Source organism: Oratosquilla oratoria, chromosome 23 (genome assembly GCF_046742065.1).
Source record: "Oratosquilla oratoria isolate Oo_2021 chromosome 23, ASM4674206v1, whole genome shotgun sequence".
Classification (NCBI taxonomy): domain Eukaryota; kingdom Metazoa; phylum Arthropoda; class Malacostraca; order Stomatopoda; family Squillidae; genus Oratosquilla; species Oratosquilla oratoria.
The window spans coordinates 22,620,022-22,645,846 of NC_134799.1; the positions used below are offsets into that span (position 1 = coordinate 22,620,022).

Here is a 25,825-nt window from a genome sequence, read left to right on the forward strand (position 1 = left end):
CATACGCATCATTGTACTGAAGTGGTTAACACTTGTACTAAAACTATCTAAGCACTCATTTAAAACTATGCAAAAAAACTCCCAGTTCCATATGTACATACAAAAACCCACATCTCCCATCCCAGTTGTACCTTCGCCCACATTAACCTTGAAGATGCTTCCCTCCACTCCAACCCACTTTATTGCCTTTTACAATTCTCATGGCAATTGCAGTGGCAAAATTTTACTCCCCCTACCATAGGGGATACAGAGGAAAAGAAAAGGAATACCGACGGAAGTGGTAAAGGCTGTTTTAAAGGAACAGCATAAAGGAGGGACAATTGGAATACAAAAATATTATCATTCCACTTGGAGTAGAGATTTTACTCATAGACAAATGATATGTGGCAGTAGTCTGTATGGCCTCCCCAAGATATTATGCAATTAATACTGCACAGTAACATGCAGTTGATACCCAAGTATGAGGAAAATAGGAAAAACAGTTAACAGTTGCACAGTCAAAGTGGAATAAATTTGAGACAGACAGTGTTGATTATATTGAACTTAAGAATCAGTGAGCTAACCACCTTAATAGTATACTGTACTCTGTCATCCATAAGGAGTTGAAATGAAAGGGAAACAAATGGGTGAAAGATGGAATTGTGGAAGTGGAAGAAGCCTTTGATATATAGACTTTGTCATGGATTTTATTGACATGTGCATTTATTTTCTTATATTTTGAAGTGTTATTTTGTATTTGACTTTTGGATCAGGTAGTGTCCTTGCATGGTCTTCTATTGCAGTTCTTAATAATTTATATTTTTAAGATAAGATACTCTTGACTTATTGCTTGATTTTCTTTGCTCCTCAGGATCATCACACAACCAAGATTACCCTGGTGGCCACAAACAGATTTGGTATACAGTAAGTCTAGTGAACTACGCTCAATGTTTTCCGACACACTCAACAAAGTTACGCAAGGTTGCATCCCACCTCCACTGCGTATACCGGTATGATAATTGTCATTGGGTATATTTGTATGATTTTGTGATTTGTTTGATGTACACAAATAGAGACAGACAATATCCAAACAATGGGTAGGGTTCAAGGAAGGCCACCCTACCCACACACTGTTCACAAACATTCTACAAATGCTGGAAGGATTCATTGAAAAAGCCCCACCAGAAAGAATAGTTTGATAGACATAGATGTGAACAAGGCTTTTGACAAAGTTCCTATACATATTCTATCCAAAAACATCATTGGGATAAACATAACAATGACAAGAAGTGGTAAATCAACTTAATAGCAGGAAGACTAGAGTAATCCAAAACAACCAAACCTCAAAAACAAAACAGTTATACAGTGGAGTCCCTCAGGGTGCAATACTTTAACTATTACTCTTCACTCTCTTCATAAGTGATTTCCCAACCCCAGTACCTAAACAAAACAACATTGTTCTCTAATATGCAGATGTCCTAAAAATAATAACCCAGCACAGTAGATTCAATATTGCAGTAAAGAACATCCAATCCTAAGTGAGCAAACTGGAATAATGGCTAGAAAATAATATAATGGAAAGTTCACCTCAGAAATTGACAGTGACATTGCTCACACCAGATAACCATGGATCTAAAAAACTACTGCGTAGTAAAATTGAATGACCAAATACTTCCATTGAAAAAGAACCCTAAAATTCTAGGCTTCGCATTATATACACTCATGACTTTCAGACCACATATCAAAGACCTGACAACAAAAATCAGCAAGAAAAACCTACTTAAATTCATTGCAAGCACTGAATTTGGACAACCAAAAAGAATTCAGTAATCATCAATAGATAATTCATAAGAACCCCCCTCGATTATGCATCCACAGCATGGTTCCCAATAATCCGCATGACAAATAGTTTCCAAACTTCACTAAATGGAACACTAAGTAATAACAGGATGCACCAAAACCACCCCAACTAGGCACCTGCATATAGAAACCAATTTATAACCATACAACACCACATGAAAATGAGAGGAACACAATTCTGTGCCAGAACCCTAAATAGAAAATACCCTTCACACTACATTTCTCAAGCACCACTAACAGAATGCAACAAAAAAGTACACCAGCAGCATACTATTCAAACATTTAACAACTAATTACTTATACTACACAAAACATCCTTACAAAAACAAATGCACACTTGGATCACTAGACAAGCCCTTCAAGACAGACCACCAGACTCAGAACATAAACACCACCAAAAAATCATCCCACACCTGATAACCCCACTGGCACACATGCACTGAGGATACCATCCAGCATTAAGACAGTGCTAGTACAGAATAGGCTTGGCCATAGATTCAAATTGCCCCAGATGCAACCACCACTCAGAGCAGACACAACAACTTATACTAAAATGCCTCACTAACAGTCCCAAGACAACAACACAGTATATCTTCCCTGAGTGACTTGTGATCCCATCTGGAAGCTGTTGCAAGAAAGACATGAGCGATGAATTGATTGGTAGTCATGATGGATATTTAATATAAGATAAAAATGAACTAAATGTACTCTGTTTCTGTCACATACTCCAAACACTTCCAGTCCCAGTAGACCAGTTCTGTCTAACCCAATATGTGCATTAAGTCTTCAGTTATCATTACATTTCCTTTTGCTTCTGTCAGTTGTCATTTGATAAGATTCTTCCTTCTCCTGCTGTGGTCTTCTCTGATGCAAAACATGTAACTTAAAAAAAAGGAGACCTGGAAATTTTATGGTTATTGAATTCTGTAATAATGTACTGTGCATTTTCAGTTCTATCTGCTAGTTCTTTATTCATTATGCCACCCTCACTGCCATCTTTACCTATAAAGAAGGGCTGAAAGTTACAATGAATAAGTTTTGATCTGTATCCCACTATTCTTGTTTTACTCCTTCCCCCACATGTCAAGTCTTCTCTCCATCATCATCACCATCACCTTTCTAAGGATGACAATATTAATTATCCCCAGTTTTATATCCTATGTTAGTCCATTTCCATTCCAGGGTTGTTACTGAGAGATGAGTCCATTCTGAGGTGCCATCCATGTTTCTAGAGCAAAGTGTCCTGCTACCAGCTTGTTAGGCTGTTTGTAGTATTGTTAGCTTTACCCAGGGAATACTATAAGGTGACAACATATGTATATATATATATATATATATATATATATATATATATACATATATATATGCATGCTAATAAGAACATGGGTACGTGTGTTCACTTATGCAAAGTAGACCACTTTGAAAAAGAAACTAATGAAGCAGAGTGCTTTCCTATATTACATCTTCAGTGCAAAAATTACTTTTTGCACTGAAGATGTAATATACGAAAGCGCTCTGCTTCGTTAGTTTCTTTTAGCTAGTGGTCTACTTTGCATATACATATATATATATATATATATATATGTATGTATATACACATATATATATGTATATATACATATATACAGTAGCCGCGAAAAGTTTGGGCGCAAAATTATAGGCGCCCCAACTTTCCCCTAAACTCAAAACATGCGAAAAATACAACTTTCCAGCCAAACTTTTCGCTATTTTTCAATGCTAGCTTTTGTACCCGTATTTAGCCGAGACAATACACACTATTTGGCAACTCTGTTTATGCGCAGTCGATGTCACATGGAGTCAGTTTCTAAACATCTCTCACGGAGAGTAGTCTTTTTTTTGCGGTGGTCTCTGTTTTTGTGCCTTGATATCTCCGTCATGGGAAGTGGTAAAGAGCTGGAAAGAGACACAGTTGTTACAATCATAACCCTCTATAAGGAGGGTTATAAGTGTAAAGATATTGCTACTTGTGTGGGAATTGGAGTGCGTCAAGTGCAAAAGTGGACCAAGAAATTTCGAGACGAAGGAAGTGACATCATTTGTACTCCAAAGCATCGCTCTGGTCGGCCAAGGAAGATATCAAATCGTACTTCTACGGTTCTAACTGCCTCCTAATAACCGAACTCATGAGAGGTTGCTGCTTGCTTGGGGGCCATAGTTCACCATACACACTTCACTACATGTCGTCCTACAGGAAGGTCTAAACATTGAGCTCCAACCTAGTGCTTTGTTGCTGAATCAGGGAAAATGCCTTGTTGTTATTTTCGGGATGTAGCATTATGTTTTCGTGTGACTGGTATCGTATCCAATTCAGTTCTTGGAAAACATAGTTTTTTGCACAGAATGGAGGGTAGTTTAGATGAAAAAAGAATCAGTGAACCAACTAAGAGGGGTTTGGATATGACTAGAGTGGAGTCGCCACTGGAAGTGATCCCAAAGAAAACATGTATTAGTGTAACTCCGAAGACAACTTACAGGTAAGACTGAGTTATTTTCGGGATTTCGGAGGGAAGGGAGAGCAATGGATAAAATTATGGATATAGAAAGAGATACTAGTATTAGCAGGGTAATAAGGAATTGAGATATCAACAACTTGGCAGAAGAATTGATTGATTTAAAACTAGACCACAGAGCTTTGCAATTAGAGGTATCAAGCTTATGCAGAACTAACAATGAGATAAAACAATTGAATGATCTAAAAAGTTAACTGAGTATGATTAAAAGAGAAAATTAAAGGAAAATGAGTTTAGAAACAAAAACGAAGAACTGAAGAAAGAGGTCAAAGAACAATTACAAGTTGTACCCGAAGAGATGGAAGAATCAATCAAAGAGACTGATCTTAATGAAATAAAAAATCAATGGCAGTGGAAACTGGAACATGAAAATCAAAAACTCGTTCAAAGAAATAGTACAACAGCAGGTAGAAGAGAATGCAAAGGAAATAGTGATTAAGGTGATCAAAGAAAAGGAAAACTGGGTGAGAGACACAGTGGATAAAAAGAAATGCATTGTGGTTTATGGTATCAAAGAAAAACACAATGTACACAAATACCAAAGAGAAAAAGAAAAGCAAGTGTGAAGGAGATACTAAAAGCGGTTCAAGAGGAGGGACAGAATCTGAAAAAGGAAATTGATGATGTGCATAGGATGGGTACATACTCAAAACAGAAAACTACAGACCAATGAAAATCTAACAAAGAACTCGAATGATAGCGGCAAGACTAGCAAACAGTGAAAAATACAAAAATGTGTGGATAAAGAAGGAAATGAACAAAGAGGAAATAGAGAAAGATGGGGCACTGAGAAATGAAGTGGAAAAAAAAACGAGAAAAGATTGGAGACTGGAAAAAAAAAAAAAAAAAAATTGGAGAGTACTGGACCTGAGACTGAGAAAATGGTACATCAGAAAAATGGAAAACCATAAAAGAGAAGAAAATAAAAAAATAAAAGTGGCATACACAAACATGGACGGTATGATTTCTGGAATAAATGAATTAAATGACTATTTGTCAATAGAGAAACCAGATATAATGGGAATTCTGGAGATAAAACTGGAAGGTCCTATACAGTCAAGTATGGTGGGACAAGGTTTATACAACCTTTGGTCAAAAAATAGAATGGATAAACGGGGGGGAGGAGTCATGCTATTGTCTAGAAAGGGCTTAAATGTAATAAAGGTAGAAGGTAAAGAAAATGTGGAATTAATCACAAAGTTGAAAATAGCAGTATGAAAAGCAGAAAGTTCATAGTTGTATATGTGCCCCCGAAAACCAAGGCTTGGTCTGATAGTGAACACTCAAAATTACTGGAAGGCACAAAGAATGAATTAACTAAGACACTGAAATATAGAGAAAACATAGTAATTATGGGCGACTCTAATGCAAAGGAAATAAATTGGGAAGAATTGACAATAAAAGGTGGAGAGGAACTGGGGCAATGTCCTACTGGATCTGACCATTGATTATACATTGACTCAATGGGTCAAAGAAAACACTAGATATAGACACACAGAAGAACCACCGAGACAAGACTTGATATTCACATCTAAGCCTGAAATTGTGGACAAAATGAATCATAAGACACCAATTGGGAAGAGAACCACATACTAATAGAGTTCAAACTTATGGAACAAAATGATGTGAGAAGAAATGAGAAACACAGAAGGAAGATTAATGTACATCAAAACTGACTTTGTAAAACTTAGAAAAAAAATTTAAATGCTAGTTGGGAAAATTTTTCAAATGATAAAACAAAGATGGAAGAGAAATTGAACATTTCTAAAGGAAAATATAAGGAGGGAACAGATAAACATGTACCTAAGCAGAAACAAAAAAGGTTTTACATAAAGTGTTGGTATAACAAAAAGTGTAGCAATGCTAAAGATAGAAGAGACAAAGCCAGGAAAAAATGGAAAAAAGACAAAAAAGTAACTAAATGGCAAACATACATTAAACTGAGAAATGAATATTTAGATATACGTAGAGAGGAAAAAAGAAACCACCAGAAAGATATAATGGACAAATGCAAAGACCATCCTAAACTATTTTACAGATATGTAAACAATAAACTAAGATACAAACATGAAATAGTGAAATTGTGTGAAGGAAACAAAGAATATATAGAAAATGTAGAAATGGCTGAAGTAATGACCAGACACTTTCAGTCAGTATTTACAATTGAAAGCTCACAAATGTGGGATGGACAGTGAGAAGGATCCCCCAAAATGAAAGAAATAACAATGACACAGAAATAAGGGACCAAATAAAGAACCTTGACATCAGAAAGGCATATGGGCCTGATGGAATAGCAAACTGGATATTGAAAGAATGTATAGATGAACTTACAGATAAAATACACAAGATAATTGACTTCTCACTCAAAGAGGTAAAATGCCACAAGATTGGAAAAATGTAAATATTGTACCAATATACAAAGGAGGAGATAAAGAAAATCCATCAAATTATAGATTGGTATCCCTTACAAGCACAATTGCAAAAATATACGAAAGAGTTATTAAAAATAAATGGATTAAACACTTGGAAGAGAACAACATACTAAACCCCAACCACTTTGGATTTAGAATTGGAAGATCATGCACTACAAACTTAACCCCTTCAATACGGGGCACATCGCACATCTGGCAGCATTAGATGCCTGATGTGCGATGTCGCGTCATAATAATCGCATTATAGAAAATAAAGTCAGTGCTTAATTGTTCGTTCTCTTTCACCTGTGAATTTTGATAACCATAGAAAATATGATGCAGCCAGTTTAGAGAGAATGAATCTTACGTAGGTACGACTCCAATAAATATAATCAAAAGGGCGACGTCGGCATCATCACGTACCCACTTGCTCCTCATGACGCCTACGTGTGCGGCACCGTATGGAAGTGGTTAATATACTTTTACTCAAGATTAATAGAAATAATACAAGAAAGATGGTTAGGCAGACTGTGCCTTCCTGGACTTACAAAAGCCTTTTGACAAAGTATCACACAAAAAGCTACTAAGAAAAATTGAAACAATAGGTAGAATGCAATGGTACCTCTATTTATGCAATTAATCCATTCTGTATGCCTCTGTGTGAAGAAATGCTATTTCCCATTGAAATCAGTGTTAATTCCATTAATTCATTCCCAACCTCAAAAAAGTCTCCTTTTTTCCCTCTGATATGATGAAGCCTGTCACCAAACAGACTTAAATAGGTATGATTATGATGTTTCTGCAACATTAATGCCAAAAAAATCAATGTTAAAGACCACTTACAAGGTAAAAAATATAATGAAAAAAAGCAATCTTTTGTACCTCCTGATGGTAAGGCTTGCAGCTAGCGTAGGGGGATGGGAGTGAGGAGGTGGTGCAATGGTGGGGGCTTACTGACCCCCCTCTGAAGGAGAAGGTGCTTCTTCAGCTGGAACAGCACCCTCATCAGGGTGCTTTTGTTTGGCACGAGGCTGGAAGAACTCTGTGATGGTTGCTTGCCAATGCCGTGTGTGTAGGATTTGGCAGTAGTGAGGCATGACCAGTTCATTGAACTGGCCTGCAACACGGCTCACTAGTGTCTGGTCCGGGTGTGTGACCTCCACGAAATCGTAGAGTTTCCTCCACATTACACAGGCCTCCTTCACCTCCTCCGTGGTGGGGCCCTGAACACGATCATCATCTCCCTCAACTTCTAGCTGTTCCCAGGCCAGTTCGGCAACCTGCTCCTGATGCAGCTCCATCAGCTCCTCAGTGGTCAGTTCATCCTCGTGCTCTCCTATCCTTGACATCCCTGTCCATCTCCAGGCCCAGGTCCCTCCCTAGCGCAACGATGTCTGAGGTGACCAATGGACCAGCAGGCTCAAAGCCCTCGAAGTCCCACTCCCTGTCAAATGATGGCCAAAGCTTCTTCCATGCTGCCTGTAGAGTCCTGATGGTAACCTGCTCCCAGCTCTTGCTAATCATCTTGACACAGTGCAAGATGTTGAAGTGGGACTTCCAAAATTCTCGCAGGGTTAGGTCTGTGTCAGTGGTGGCGTTGAAGCAGCGTTCAAACAGAGCACACATGTACAGCTTCTTGAAATTAGAAATTACCTACTGGTCCATTGGTTGCAGAATGGAATTGGTGTTCGGAGGCAGGAATTTAATTGTGATGAAATCCAGGTCTTGGGGAAGATGTGCCTGCATGTCGAGGGGATGTGCCGGGGCATTATCCAGTAGCAGGAAGCACTTCAGTGGCAGTCCATTCCCCATCAAGACTCATCTACATCTCAGAACATTCCACAAGGAAAGGACTGGCGGTTGTCAATGGTGCTATTTTCATACACATAGTGGCTGTTGCCAAAACAAAGTGTTATACACAATTTTTTTTCTACTGTCTACTCTACTTCTACAATGTACAATACATGAACTGAGTATGGACACTCAGTATTTATGCATAGGTGATTTTTTACAAGCAATGGGAACACATATATATTGGTCATATAATGACCATGTTAACATACTCGGGGTAGTGGATAGCTTCTGGTATATGCTGAATGTTATGATTCAGTACGTGACAACATGACAGACAACACCTTGTGGGTCATGAGATAATGGAAATAGTATAGTTGTATCTTACGGGAAGGGAAGCTATGCTTGTGGTGTCTCGTCTCTGTATCTTGCCATATCTAATTTGCTCTTAAATTCTTGTGTTGTTTTTGCACACACTATTGTTTTGTCTAGTATATTCTATACATCCACCACTCTTTTATGTATCTTCTATAACTGTCCATTTTGAGTTTCTTTACATGGCCTCTTGTGTTTCTCTTAGCCCAATTTAGTAAGTTGTATCTATCAAGGACTTCTACACCTTTCATAATTCTGTAGATGGTCAACAAGTCACCTCTTTTTCTTCTTTGTTCCAGAGTCAGACATTCTAGTTTGGCAATCTTTCTTCATATGACATTTTTGATGGTGTTTTGGGTAATTTTTGTAGTTGCTCTCTGGATTCTCTCAATTTTCTTTATATCTTCTTTAGCACTGGGTAACCATAATTTACCTGGTTGTATTATATGGGAAAGGGAGCTATGCTCATAGTGCATCTTTGTATCTCGCAATATCTAGTTTCCTCTTAAATTCTTGTATAGTGTTTGCACACATTATTGTTTCATCCAATTTGTCCCAGACATCCACCACTCTGTGTGGAAAACTCTTTTTCAGATACCTTTTATATCCTTTTCGAGTTTCTTTTCATGTCCCCTTGTTTTTCTTCTATCCCACTTTTAAGTCTTCTCTGTCAAGCACTTCCATGCCTTTCATGATTCTGTAAATGGATAATAAATCACCTCTTTCTCTTCTTTGTTCCAGGGTTGGTAGTTCCAGTTTAGACAATCTTTGTTCATATCTCAATTTTGAAAGTATTGGGGCCATCTTTTTCATTGCTCTTAGGGTTCTTTCTATTTTCCTTATATTCTTTTTTGTACTTGGTGTTCATAGTGTCACAGTGCACTCCAATCTTGGTCTTCTCAGTGTGACTAGTATTTCTTTTCCATTACCTCATCCAAGTAATTAAAAGCCACCTTTATTGATCTTAGTAAATTATAGATTTCTCCAACTATTTTGTTTATCTTCTTGTCTGGGGACATGTCTGTGTGTGTGTATTTACCTAGTTGTACCTAGTTGTATTACACAGGATGGGAGCTATGCTCGTGGTGACCCGTCTTTGTATCTTACAGCATCAAGTTTTTTCTTAAAATCTTCAATAGTGTTTGCACACACTGTTACCTTATCTAATTTATTCCAGGTATCCACCACTCTATGTAGGAAGCTATTTTTCAGATCTCTTCTATGGTTATCCTTTTTGAGTTTCTTTTCATGTCCCCTTGTTTTTCCATAGTCCCATTTTAACCTCTTCACTCCGGGGCATATCGCACGTCTGGCAGCGATAAATTATCTCAATCTAGGATTTCCATTCCTTTCATGATTCTATAAATAGTCAGTAGATTACCTCTTTCTCTTTGTTCCTGAGTTGGTAGTTCCATTTTGGACAATCGTTATTCATATGTTAATTTGGAGAGAGTTGGTGCCAACTTTGTTGTTGCTCTTTGTATTCTTTCTAATTTCTTTATATTCTTTTTAGTACTGGGTGTCCATAGTGTTGCTGCATACTCCAGTTTTGGTCTTATTATTGTGAGTAATATTTGTTAATCATGTCTTCATCTAAGTAGTCAAATGCCACTTTCATTGAATCTTAATAGGTTGAAGGTTTCTCCAACTATTTTATTGATATGTTTGTCTGGTGCCATGTCTTTGCTGATTATTACTCCAAGGTTTCTTTCAAAGTTCACTTTTTTTACTTCTTCACCAATTTTATAATTTCCTTATATTTTCCGGTGTCATGTCTTTGCTGATTATTACTCCAAGGTCTCTTTCTGAGTTCAATTTTTTGACTTCTTCACCAATTTTATAATTTTTTGAAATTCTGTTTTTACTTTTTCCAAACTCCATTATACTACATTTCTTGATATTGAAGTTCACTTCCCACTTTTGAGTCCATTTCCAGATTTTGTCCAGGTCTGATTGTAATGGTTCACAATCCTCCTCTGTTCTTTGTTTAGTATTTTTGCATCATCTGTGAAGAAATTCATATAACACTCCACTCCTTCATCCATGTTGTTTATATATATGGCAAACATGATTGGAGTCAGCACCGACCCTTGCGGGACACCACGTATCATTTCCTCCCATTTCAAGTATTTATCTCTAATTACTACCCTCATTTATCTCCCAGTCAGGAAGTCTTCTGTCTATTCCAATAATTTTCCTCTAATGCCACCTATTGATTCTATTTTTCTTATTACTTTCTTGTGTGGTACCTTATCAAATGCTTTTTGTAGGTCTAGATAGGCACAGTCTGCCCATCCATCCCTTTCTTGTATTATTTCTATTAGTCTTGAATAGAAGCAGATCAGGTTTGTTGTACATGATCTTCCTTGTCTAAATCCAAATTGGTTTGGATTCAGTATAGTTTTTTCTTCCAGATGTTACATCTACATTTGATAACTTTTTCACATATTTTTGCTACTGAGCTTGTTAGGGAGACCGATCTGCAGTTGGATTTTCCTTGTTTCTTCCTTTATATATTGGTACAATATTTGCATTTTTCCAGTCCTGTGGTACCTTTCCTTCTTTGAGTGAGCATTTGATTATATTGTATATTTTATCTGTTAACTCCTCTATGCATTCTTTCAGTATCCAATTTGCAATTCCATCTGGACCATGCGATTTTCTGACATCAAGGTTTTTTATTTGGTCACTGATTTCCTTCTGTGTTACAGTTATTTCCTTCATTGGGGGGGATTTCTGTCTCTATTCCCTCACAGTTAGGTGAGTTCTCAATTGTGAATACCGATTTGAAATGATTGCTCATAATTTCTGCTATTTCTTGTTTTTCTGTATATTCATAATTTCCCTGGCACAGCTTTTCTATTTCTTGTTTGTTTTTTAGTTTACCATTCACATAACTGTAAGATATTTTTGGTAGTTCCTTGCATTTTTCTATTCTTTTTCATAGTTTCACTTTTCATCTCTGCATATTTTTACATAATCATTTCTTAGTTTGATATATGTTTGCCAGTTGATCTTTTTTTTTTTCAATTTTTTCCAAGCTTTGTCTTGTTTATCCTCAGCTAGTCAGCTTCTACATTTTTTGTTGTACCAGTTCTTTATGTATACTCTTCTTGCTTTTGTTGTACAAATTTGTTCACTCCCTCATTATGAATTTCTTTTAGTATATTCCATTTCTCTTCCATCCTTGTTTCTTCATTTAGGAATTTTTCGAAGTTTGTGTTATGAAAGAATATTTCAAGTTTCTCAAATTTCGTTTTACTATACATTGGTCTTCCTATTCTATGTTTCTCATTTCTTTTTAGGTCTATTTGCTCTTTTAGTTTGAATTCTATTAGTACATGGTCACTCTTTCCTATTGGTGATTTGTAATTTATTCTGTCCACAATTTCAGGTTCTGATGTAAGTATTAAATCCAGTCTCAATGGTTCCTCATTGATTCTGTATCTGGTATTTTCCTTTATCCACTGAGTTATTGTGTATTCAATGGTCATATTGAGCAGCATGTTGACCCAGATGTCTTCTCCACCCATTACTGTCATTTCTTCCCAACATACTTCTTTTGAATTAAAATCCCCTATAATTACTATATTTCCTCTTTCCTTCAGTATATCAGTCAGTTCATACTCTGTATCTTCCAACAGTATGGAATGATCGCTTTCTGTCCAGGACTATTTTGGGGGGCACATACACTACAAATTTTCTACTTTTCATGTGATTGCTTTCAACTTTTATCATAATTGATTCTACATTGTTTTTTCCTTCTGTTATCTTTGTCACATTTGAGTCTTTCCTAGTCAAAAATAATGCTCCCCCACCCTGTTTTTCCTTTCTATTCTTCGTCCAACAGATGTATAGACTTTGTCGCACAGTATTTGGTGATAGATTACTTTTTAATCTAGTTTCTACTATTCCCATTATGTCTGGTTTTTCTAATGTCAGATAGTCATTTAGTTCATTGAGTCCTGAAATCATTCCATCTATGTTGGCATAGGCAAACTTTAATTTATTTTCTTTCTCGTCTTTTTCTGTCTGCTTTGTTTCCTTTTTCCTGACATACCATTTTCTCAGCCTCAGGTCCACCACTTTCCAAAAAAGAAATTCTTTTCAGTCTCAGTTCTTTTTTCATTTTTTTCTTTTGCTTCATATATAAGTTCCTTATCTTTTTCTTTTTCTTCATTGCTCATTTCTTTTTTTATCCATACATTTTTGTGTTGTTCACTGTTTGCTAGGTTTGTTCTAGATAGTACTTCCTCTGCAATAATTTGTGACTTAAGTTTTACTTTTAGTGGCCTATATTGTTTTTCTTTTGAGTATCTACCTATTCTATATGTTTCTTCAATTTCTCTATGTAAACTTTGTCCCTCCCCTTGAATCTCTTGCAGAATTTCTTTAGTGATCTTTTTTCCTCTTTTTCTCTCTGATATCTAGGAGCATCATGCTTTTCTTTAATACCATAGATTACGATGCATCTTTTTTTGTCCACTGTGCCCCAGACCAAGTTACCTTTCTCTTTAATCACTTGGATTACCGTTTCCTTAGCATTCTCCTCGACCTGCTGTTCCACCTTTTCTTTAAAAGATAATTTTTTACTTTCCTGTTCAACTCTCCACTGTTTCATTATTTCTTGGAAGTCATTTTCTTTGATATTTTCTTCCACATTCTCAGTCACTGCCTGCATTTGATCCTTCATCTCTTTCTTTAATGCCTCATTCCTATTCATATCTTAATTTTTCAATCTTTCATTTTCTCTCTTGATCCTATTCAGTTCCAATTTCAACTCATCTATTTCCCTGTTATTTTCTTCATTGGCCTTTCTTAATAGGTCTACTACTTTGTATATACTTTTGCATTCATTTTTAAGTTTGATTATTTCATCAAACAAGTCGGTGATTTCCCTATTTCTTATTATATTGTTAAACCTAGGTTCGCTTTCCATATCCTCTATGTTGTGCTCTATGATTACGTATATATAATTTTGTTGTGGTAGCTGGCCTAAATGGTTAGATCAGGGAAACATGAACAAGCGTATTTCATATCAAGAAGATGGTGGTGCTGAATGAGACTAATTTCTCCTATCTATGACTTATTTGTTATGTTATTTTAGATTCAAATTAGATTGTGAATTAATGTGTGGGGTGTGGGAGGCTGGAGTATAAGAGACTAATCAGTACCGACCTTCTCTATGGGTATCCCAGTCACAGTTCCAACTGTGACTGCTACTCTGTGAGAGTGCTCAACGAACAACATATACTTAGCTCTTGAACTTAACACTCCAACTGCAAAACAGAAAGAGATGAACTTGACTCTGCTGCTGGCCAAGAGACCTCTGGAGGCAATAAGCTCCTACAACTAATTATGATTGGCTTGAATTAGTTCTGTATACTATAGACTGACCAATGGGACACATGCCATGAGTAAACACCCTTATTCACTTGGTCAGCACTGTGTCATGTTGTCCATTAAGAAAACCTGACCTCAGCAAGAATGAAATAGTGTTTATGGCTTGAGAAGGGGCCCTGTGCGTGATGCAATGATAAAAACTAGTATCAACCAGTGGTGATGTTGCCATCGTCAAACCAATCGCCACATGGTCCCCCTTTGAAGAAGCAAGAGTCCCCACATGCCACGACAAATGTCACAGCCTCTAACAACCCAGCACACTCTACACAAAACAAGACTGAGGGAGAGAAAAAACTCTAGGGGTCTCGAACTCAAGAGAGGATAGAAGTCCACAAAGTGGAAATCAACCGGTCATGGGAATGATGGGCCCAGAGTGTAAAAAACCTCCTCGTTTAAAATGTATGTAAATATCTTTTAGACAAATTAAAAACAATGGTCATTGTTTTCTCAATAGTACGGAAGATGTATCCCCGAGGCGACAGAGACAGGGCCTCATCTCAGGTGTAGTCCAAGTATCTCCGAGGCGACAGGGACAGGGCCTCATCCCAGGCGTAGGCCAAAGTAGATTTGCGTAGGTGCACTCCCATAAACTGGGCGACTCGGGTCCAGACGAGTCTGGCGAGAACGAGTCTGTCACTCCGAGCCATGGGTGATGACTAGTCCGCTGCAGAGTTGACTCAGCACCTGGCAAATCCTATGGGACTGGTCCTCTGTGTATCTGCAAAGCAATGTCAGAGGCAACAAAAGCATCCGAATAATCATTGTGGAAACAAAAATATGCATTTTGTCTGTCCGTCTTAGGACGTGAAGAATGATATCGCGGCGTATAGGTCTGAAATCCAATAATGTCACTCCCTACACCCTAGTCATTTTGGCTGAAATATTCAATATATGTTTCAATCAGTTAGTATAACTCATCCCTTATAACAGGTTCACGGTGTCCATAATATTTCAATTGCGGCGGTGTGAGCGAAGATTTAAATCAGATGGCCCTTTGCATATCACTTGATATGGTCCTTGTTATTATTGTTCTTGAATTAGAATAATTTATTTTGTGAAATGCTTGCCATATTGATGATCAGAGGTATGGCTTTCAAATAACAGGCGGTACTTGTATCGTGTCAATGGATGAACGGGACTTTAACATAATACAAAAAGTTTTGGCAATCCTTCTCTTGGGTTTTGCAACAGCAAGATGTAGACCTCTATCCAATTGAATTAAGTTAAACCATGGTCTTGAAACGTTAAAAGAATCCAAATTATGACACTGGTATAACATAATGACATATGCAGAAATCACTGGTGTAGTAATGACATATACAGAAATTAAGTTAATTTCTCAGTGTCATGGCTGACATATACAGATATTAAGATGATCTGTTTATTCCAAGTTTATGTAATATAGATATAGCTCTTCAATATTTGGCTAATAGGTTCCTGTCTTAACCTCTTCAGTACGGTTCAAAATCTCGCGGGCAGCATTAGCTGCCAGACGTACGATGTGTCGTAATAATACTCGCATCATAAAATATAGTCACCGCTTATATCGATCGTTCTCTCTTTCACCCGTGAATTTTGATAACCATAGAAAATGTGATGAAGACAGTTTAGAGAGTATGTCATTATGCAGGGGCAACTACAATAAATATAATCAAGACGCCGATATGGCAGCCTCGCGTATCCACTTACTCCTCATGCCGCCTACGTATGCGGCACCGTATGGAACGGGTTAATCCTGTAGGTTAAATTGGAAATGCTGTTAAGACATACAATGCACCACTTCACAATTCTGTCTACATCAGAATTCATATAGGTTAACACATTTCATTTCATACATAGCCGAGGAGAGGGCAGGCAATGTGCAAGAAGAAACTCAGTTTTTTAGATACAATAATTTTGTACTATTAGCATTAGTGCTAATTAAATGTAGAACATCATCCAATAAATCAATATCCTCATCTCTGGAACATTATACTATTTCCACAAAAGCACCACTTAATATTCTCACTTTGAATGGGAGCTCAATTTTTTACTCTTTTCTTTGTGTCCAAATATCTAATTAAATTCATTTCATTTTCTGGCGGGACTTACATTTCATCAAGGAAAGGTGTAAATCTTGGACAGATGACTGTACATACCTTTATTAAATTATTTTCTTTTTCTGGCGGGACTTATATTTCATCAAGGAAAGGTGTAAACCTTGGACAGACAACCATGCGTACTTTTTTTAAATTCATTTATAGCAAGACTTTCAATTTTTCATAGCTCCTTTTTTTTCCCCAGGAAAAGGTATAACCTCAAACATCGTTTCACAAAAATAAGTTTCTAAAATATTTTCTGGTTCTTTTTCCTATTTTATATTGCAACATGTGTTTTCAAACCAAGGTAATTTTCTTCCTCTATTCATTTTCCAACCGAGGTAATTTTCTTTCTCTTTATATAGATCACATTTTCCACACAAATTTTTCCATACCTAGGTAATTTTGTCTTTTCCTTAAATGGATGTTATTTCCTTTTGGGGCTGAATTATTCTCGTTTAAAGCCATTGAACCTTAGCCTCAACGATTTGTGTTTTTGATTTGCCTGCTTCTCCTTAAGTTTTGTTTTTTGCCCGCTAATTCATTCAATAAATCATTCAATAGCCTGCTAATTCATTCAATAATTCATTCAGTTGAGAGGGAATAAACATCCTCACTGGTTTTGTATTTCTGCCTGCAAATTCATTAAGTTGCCTGCAGGTTTCTTTCAATATTTTCCGTAGGTTTATTCTGATATTGCCCAAAGGTTTCTTTCAATATTTTCTGTAGGCTTATTCTGATATTGCCTGAAGGTTTCTTTCAATATTTTCCGTAGGCTTATTCCTATATTGCCCACTTGTAAAACATAAGGGAATGGATATCCTCATAGGTTTCATCCAATATGGCCCATTTATAATTTCGGAGCAAGCCGCCAAAAAATTCTTTCGTCAATTCTGTTGGACACCCTGTTTTTTAGGAGAGTATGCCAGGTATACTTTTTCACTTATATTTTTCTTCATGTCACAAATCACACTATTTGCATAACATTAATTTAAATATATAGCATATCACATATTTCACAAATATCTCATACATGTTCATAAATATCTCATACATGCTCATAAACAATGTCCTCTGCTCCCAAGTATATTGTTATTGTTTTGCAATGTATTTGTGGCTAATGTATACATACATATACCAAGGCTTTTTCCCCCTTACAAGGGAGGTAGCCAAAAAGGAAAAGGCATAAAATCATTTCCACCCATTCCATCTCTGAATACACTCCACACCCCTCCACCCTCCCTCTTATCTTAGCACCTCCTGGATGACGGGTCATCCCTGCACCTTGTCCACTGCCCTGGGTCAGAAGCAGTGTCGCAAGACACAGCGCATCCACAGCAAGGCCGCTTCATTAAATCGGCGACCCCCCCTCTCCGTCCCCCCATTGCATAAAAGGAGAAGACGGGGAGAAATCCCTTCAGGCTGCGTCAAATTTTGCTCACACATACTACCTCACCCCCCCATCCCCCCACCCATTCCACCTCATGCAATCACAACATCATCCATATACAACCATTCTCCATTCACCCCTGTCTTCTGTCCTCTCCCGTCCTTCCTCAATAGACATTCCCCTCTTCCCCAAAGCCCCCTTCACCCCATCCATCCATCTCATCCTAGGATGTCCCCTCATGTTTACTCCCTCCACATCTGCCTTCCATACCTCTTTTACTAGTCTTTCTTCACTCATTCTTTCCATGTGTCCAAACCATCCTAATATTCTTTCATCAACCCTATCTCCCAGCTCCCTCTCCACCCCTGTTCTCCTCCTCACCTCCTCATTTCTCACTCTATCCTAGTAACCCCCATCATACTTCTCAGACACCTCATCTCAAACACGTTCAAACTACTCCTCTCTTCTTCTCTTATGTTCCATGTTTCTGCCCCATACAGTGCTGTTGGCACAATCACTCCTTCATACAGTCTCCTCTTAGCATCCATTCCCAAATGTCTATTCCTCATTACACTCTTCAATCCACCAAGGCATTTACTCGCTTCTCTCAATCTACATTCTACCTCCACCTTCACTCCACCTTTTCCTGCCACATTTGCACCCAAGTATCTAAAACTATCCACCTCCTCCAGTCACTCTCCCTTAATGCTCACTTCCAGTCTACTGCCACTTTCACCCCTTGTACATCTCATCACCTTACTTTTACCCACATTTATCTTTAGCTTTCTTCTATCACATACTCTCCCAAACTCTGTCACCAACTTCCTCAATCCCTCCACCGATCCTGCCACAAGCGCAGTGTCGTCTGCAAACAACAGCTGGCTCCCCTCCCACTTTTCTCCATTTTCTTTAACCATCTCCAATTCCTGACCAACTACCCTTGCATTTACCTCTCGCACCACCCCATCCATGTATAAGTTGAACAGCCAGGACGACATAACACATCCTTGACGAAGTTCCACCTTTATCTCAAACCACTCACTCTCTCTATTTCTAATCTTGACACAATTACTACTACTCTCATAAAAACTCTTAACAGCTCCTAGAAGCTTTCCTCCTATCCCGTATATCTGCATAACCTCCCACACTGCCTTTCTGTCTACCCTATCGTAAGCCTTTTCCAGATCCTTAGAAGCCAAAGAAACATCCTTCCCTTTTCCTATAGCTTTCTCACATATCTGTCTTATCACAAAGATTTGATCTACACAACCTCTACCTGTCCTAAATCCACACTGTTCCTCACCAATTACTCCTGTTCCTCTCCTAATCCTCTCAATCAAGATCCTCCCATAAGCCTTCCCAACTACACTTAACAAGCTAATCCCTCTGAAATTACTACATTCACACTTGTCCCTTTTTCCCTAGTAAAGAGGAACTATACAGGCACTCCTCCAGTCCTCCGGCACTCTACCCTCTCTCCAGCAAACATTAAATAACCTCACCAGCCAGTCCACCATCACTGTACCTTCCTTTTTCAGACATTCTGCAAAGCATCCATCTAGACCAGGTGCCTTACCTGCTCTCATCATCTTAACAACTGCCTTCACCTCATCCTTCCTTATTTCTCCTCCATTCTCCTCACTCATTACTCTCAATTTCTTCGCATTTCCCACTGCAACTATCTTTCCCTCCCTATCCTCCTTCACATTTAGCAACTCCCTAAAATACTCTGCCCATCTTCCCCTTACTTCCTTCTCTTCTATTATCATATCTCCATCTGCACCTTTTACCTTTTCTTCTCTACTTGATTCGCCTCCTCTTCCTCTCTTAATTTCTTTCCAAAATATCTTTTTATTACTTTCAAAATTTTCTGTCATACTCTTACCCCATTTCACATCTGCTCTCCTCTTTGCCTCCTTTACCTTTTGCTTTACTTCTCTTTTCTTTTCTTTGTACCTCTCATATGACTCCCTCGTCCTATTTTGTAACCAATCTGTGAAAGCTCGCTTCTTCTCTTCTACAACCTTCTTTGTTTCCTCATCCCACCATTCACTATCCTTCCTTCTATTTCCTCCTGTCCTTCTTGTTCCACACACCATCCTTGCACACTTTATGACTCCCTCCTTGAACCATCCCCACTCCTCCTCCACACCTAGCTCTACTCTATCCTTCACTCCCTCCCACTCCTCCTTATTCTTCTTCTTGTACTCCTTTTCCTTTTCATTCAAAGAGTTTACTCTAAGAACCTCCCTACTTTTTGTCCCTTTCCTCTTTCTCCATCTATCCTCCACTCTCAACTTACTTTCCATCTGCGTAGAGCTGATGGCCAGGGGTGGTTGCTGCTGATTGGCCCCCAACTCTTGGGGTTGGGGGGTGGTCCCACGACGTAGACGTTGCAGCTCCAGGCTGCCCAGGATGTAACACTTCACCCCATACCATACAACACATAATGGAAGACTGCATTATACACAATCATGCACGCAAACAACACAACATACACTCTATAAAGGATTTGTGGGAAAACCCAGTTTCGGCTGTGGCCTTCCTTGGGGAGACGGGACTGCTCGGACAGACAGTCTAGGGAACGACAACAACAACAACTTACTTTCCACCAAAAAATGATCTGCTATTCCCCCACCCTCTCCCCTTAGCACATGTACATCCTTAACTCTTCCTATCATAATCCTATTTACCACTACATAATCCATTAATGCTCATGTATTTGCTATCATCAACTCTCCACTACGACTCTTTCCTGGAACTCCACATTTCCCAACCACTCCATCGATTGGACCATTTCCTACCCTAGCATTAAGGTCTCCCAGTACTATTACATTGACATTTCTCCCTAAATCCTCTATGCACTCATTTAAGTCTATCCAAAAGGCCTCCCTTTCTTCTACACTCTTCTCACTACCAGGCCCATATGCACTTACAAAGACCCACATCTCCTTTCTCAGTTTCACCTTCATCCACATTATCCTTGAGGAAACCTCCTTCCACTCCACTACACGTTTACCTATCTCTTCACTTACTAGAATAGCCACCCCTTCCCTCCCTCACCCTCTCTTCACTCCTGATAACCTCCCAGCTACACTCCCAAACTTACACTCACCCTTCCCTTTCAACTTAGTTTCACTCAAAGCCAACACATCCATCTTCTCACAAACATACTACCTGTCTCTTCCCTTTTACTCTCATCTGTACCACATCCATGCACATTAAAAGACCCAAACCTCAGGGTGCTGGTCCGAAAACTACCAGACCCTCTTATGCCTTCCAGACCCTCTTATGCCTTTACTTTTTCTTTTAGGAATGTCCCCTGTGGGGCTACAAGGAGAAGGATGGCTAGTCCCAATTTAATCGTTATAGTATACAGGGAACTTTTATCCCACTGCTGCCACCAATGTCGTGCTCCATGATTACGTATAATTTTGTTGTGGTAGCTGGCCAAAATGGTTAGATCAGGGAAACACGAATAAGTGTATCTCATATCAGGAAGGTGGTGGTGTTGAATGAGACTAATTTCTCCTATCTATGACTTTTATTTGTTTTATTATTATTTTAGATTCAAATTAGATTGTGAATGTGTGGGGTGTGGGAGGCTGGACTATAAGAGACTAATTGGTACCGACCTTCTCTATGGGTATCCCAGTCACAGTTCCAACTGTGACTGCTACTCTGTGAGAGTGCTCAACGAACAACATATACTTAGCTCTTGAACTTAACACTCCAACTGCAAAACAGAAAGAACTGAACTTGACTCTGCTGCTGGCCAGGAGGAAACCTCTGGAGGCAAGAAGCTCCTACAACTAATTATGATTGGCTTGAATTAGTTCTGTATACTATAGACTGACCAATGGGACACATGCCATGAGTAAACACCCTTATTCACTTGGTCAGCACTGTGTCATGTTGTCCATTAAGAAAATCTGACCTCAGCAAGAATGAAATAGTGTTTATGGCTTGAGAAGGGGCCCTGTGCGTGATGCGATGATAAAAACTAGTATCAACCAGTGGTGATGTTGCCATCATCAAACCAATCACCACATCTATACATATTACTATTATCCTTACCAAATCCCAAAAATACATTTCTTTCAAACCTTTGGTATGTCTTTGGTGTTTCGTTCAGGCACATCCTTTTCTGGATAACCCCAAGCAGCGACTTGACTCTACTTACGTTTAGGCATTTTTTTTTTGCTGGTTTTGGTGTGTGTATTTGCGTAGTTGTATTTTACGGGATTAGAGCTATGCTTGTAGTGACCCATTTTCATATCTCTGCATCTATTTTATTCTTAAAATCTTGTATAGTTTTGGCACTCGCTGTTTCTTCATTTAGTTTGGTCCAGACATCAATCACTCTATGTGGGAAGCTATTCTTTTTCAAATCTCTTCTGTAACTATACTTCTATAGCTTCTTTTCATGTCCTCTTGTTTCTCTTCTGTCTCATTTTAATAAGTCATCTCCATCCCTTTCATAATTCTGTAAATGGTCAACAAATCACCACTTTCTCTTTTCTGTTCCAGTGTTGATAGAATAAATTACTCCAATCATTGTTTGTATGTCAAATTTGATAGTGTAGGTGCCGTTTTTGTCACTGCTCTTTTTTTTTTTTTTTTTTTTTTTCTCCAAGTGGTATTATACAGGAAGGGAGCTATGCTCGTGGTGACCCATCTTTGTATCTCTCGGCATCAAGTTTTTTCTTAAAATCTTGAATAGTGTTTGCACACACTGTTTCTTTATTTAATTTGTTTCAAGTATCTATCACTCTGTGTGGGAAGTGGTTCTTTTTTAGATCTTTTCTGTACTTATCTTTTTTTAGTTTGTTTTTGTGTCATGTTTTTCCATTATCCCATTTCAATAAGTCATTCTTATCTAAGATTTCCATTCCTTTCATTATTCTATAGCTAGTAAGTCTCCTCTTTCCCCTCTTTGTTCCAGAGTTGGTAATTCTAATTTGGACAGTCTTTGCTCATATGTCATTTCGGAAAGAGTTGGTGCTAGTGTATTTACCTTGTTGTATTATACAGAAAGGGAGCTATGCTCGTGTTGACCCATCTTTGTATCTCTCAGCATCAAGTTTTTTCTTAAAATCTTGAATAGTGTTTGCACACACTGTTTCTTTGTCTAACTTGTTCCAAGTATCTATCACTCTAGGTGGGAAACTGTTTTTTGTTTTTTTTCTTCTTCTTTTTTTCTCCAGATCTTTTCTGTAATTATCTTTCTTTAGTTTCTTTTCGTGTCCTCTCGTTTTGCCTTTATTCCATTTCAATAAGTCATTTTTATCTAAGATTTCCATTCCTTTCATTATCCTGTAATTTGTTATTAAGTCTCCTCTTTCCCTTCTTTGTTCCAGAGTTCGTAATTCTAATTTGGACAGTCTTTGCTCATATGTCATTTCGAAAAGAGTTGGTGCTAGTTTTGTTGTTGCTCTTTGTATTCTTTCTAATTTTCTTATATTCTTTTTGATACTGGGTGTTCATAGTGTTGCTGCGTACTCGAGTTTTGGTCTTATTAGTGTAGTTAGAATTTTTTGGAAAGGGAGCTGGGAGATAGGGTTGATGAAAGAATATTAGGATGGTTTGGAAACATGGAAAGAATGAGTGAAGAAAGACTAGTAAAAGAGGTGTGGAAGGCAGATGTGGAGCGAGTGAACATGAGGGGGCGTCCTAGGATGAGGTGGATGGATGGGGTGAAGGGGGCTTTGGGGAAGAGGGGAATGTCTATTGAGGAAGGACGGGAGAGGACAGAAGACGGGTGAATGGAGAATGGTTGTATATGGATGATGTTGTGATAGCATGAGGTGGAATGGGCGGGTGGATGGGGTGTGAGGTAGTATGTGTGAGCAAAATTTGACGCAGCCCGAAGGGATTTCTCCCCGTCCTCTCATTTTATGCAATGGGGGGACGAAGAGGGGGGGTCGCCGATTTAATGAAGCGGCCTTGCTGTGGATGTGCTGTGTTTTGCAACACTGCTTCTGACCCAGGGCAGTGGACAAGATGCAGGGATGACCCGTCATCCAAAAAGGTGCTAAGATAAGAGGGAGGGTGGAGGGGTGTGGAGTATATTCAGGGATGGAATGGGTGGGAATGATTTTATGCCCTTTTCTTTTTGGCTACCCCCCTTGTAAGGGGGAAAAAGCCTTGGTATATGTATGTATGTAAATAAGCAAATGCCACTTTTATTGACCTCAATAAATTGTAGGTTTCTCCGACTATTTTATTAATATGCTTATCCGGTGTCATGTCCTTGCTGATTATCACTCCAAGATCTTTCTCCGAGTTTACTTTTTTGACCTCTTCTTCACCAATTTTGTAATCTTTCGATATTCTGTTTTTACTTTTTCCAAATTCCATTATACTACATTTCTTGATATTGAATTTTACTTCCCACTTTTGAGTCCATTTCCAGATCTTGTCCAAGTCTTGTTGTAATGAGTTGCAGTCTTCCTCCGTTTTTACTTTCTTTAGTATTTTTGCGTCATCTGCAAAGAAATTCATGTAACACTCTACTCCTTCATCCATGTCATTTATGTATATGGCAAACATGATCGGGGCCAGTACTGATCCCTGCGGGACACCACTTATCACTTCTTCCCAGTTTGAGAATTTGTCTCTAATTACTACTCTCATTTTCCTCCCAGTCAGGAAGTCTTTCATCCATTCCAATAATTTTCCTCTGATGCCACCTATTGACTCTATCTTCCTTATTAGTTTTTTTGTGTGTGTGTGCTAGGTGCCCATAGTGTTGCAGCATACTCTATTTTAGGTCTTATTAGTGTGTGTGTATGTGTATGTATTATATAATGTGTTTGTATGTGTGAATGATGAATAGATTTTTCATATAGTACATATGAATATTAAGCACAGTTTAACAGTACACAATCCATTTATCTCTATAGTGTACATGTTTTTTGGCATAGATTGGTAGAATGGCATTTTTTCATATAAATGTTATTTATATTTGAAATACTTGTTGAGGATACTTGAATTTGATTTTTATATTGATTGGTTCAATAATAAAGTAACTAATTTTACTCTCTCGTGCTTCTACTGCATCATCTCAGCTGTGTCAGGTAAATACAAATGCAGCACATGTCCAGTTTTATCCAGTGATTTAACAGAATTTTCACTCCAACCTATACTACATGTTATTGTGCAGTATTTATTGCAATATTTTAGGGACTGTTTTGGGGTGCCCTTATGGACTAGAGTCACACATCATTTGTCTAGATTAGAGTAAAATCGTTACTCCAAGAGGAATGATGCTACTTTTATACAAAGACTATCCATGTGATATGCTGTTCCCTTGAAATTTCTGTATCACTTCATTGAGTATAAATTTTCTTTTCCCATGTTCACTTTGTTAGGGGGAGAAATGTATTCTGCCATCATAATTTCCATGTGAGTTTTAAAAAGCAACAATGTGTGACAGAGTAATGGGACAAAGTATCCTGCTCCCTGTATACATATCCTAAAATAAGTCAAGGCATAAGATGGTCTGGAAGGAGATTTCTATCCAGAACCCTAGAATTTGGTTCATTAAGGGGGTACGCGACACCTGGGGTGTGTGAATTTGGTCAAGATATAGCATTTTTCAAAACTGGGTTCAAAATGTTCATATACCATTTAGAAATAAATCTTGACAAATAATTTTCCAGCCGTGTGCAATTTAAAGGTCTTGGGGGGGGGGGGATGTTAAATGGATGGAGTTAAAGGCACAACCCACACTAGAGGGAGGCATGCCACTTAGGACCTTCAGGCTCATCGAATAATGTTGAAATTCGATTGAATTTATGCTTGCCCAATGCTGCAACGGCCAGTATGAGGGTGGAGGGGAAGGGAGGAAGGTGGAGGGATAGCTCTTGCCAACTTTGAGCTCAGCTGGACGTCAGTTACCTGCTAGCTGTGAAAGGGAAAGTACACATGTCTCATGAGCTCTCCTGGCAATATATTACCTTAGCTAGTACATATTACTCATTAGTACAGTCATCATGGGTAGCA

General features: G+C 38.3%; 1 protein-coding gene across 1 annotated transcript in view; it reads left to right on the forward strand.

Moving 5' to 3' along the window:
• Nucleotides 1–25,825, forward strand: part of LOC143038025 (neurofibromin-like) — a 421,021-nt gene that overhangs the window by 86,992 nt on the left and 308,204 nt on the right. The window contains exon 10 of the mRNA XM_076206875.1: nucleotides 851–989. Coding sequence (XP_076062990.1) covers nucleotides 851–989 — 139 coding nt within the window. The remainder of the gene's footprint in view (nucleotides 1–850; nucleotides 990–25,825) is intronic.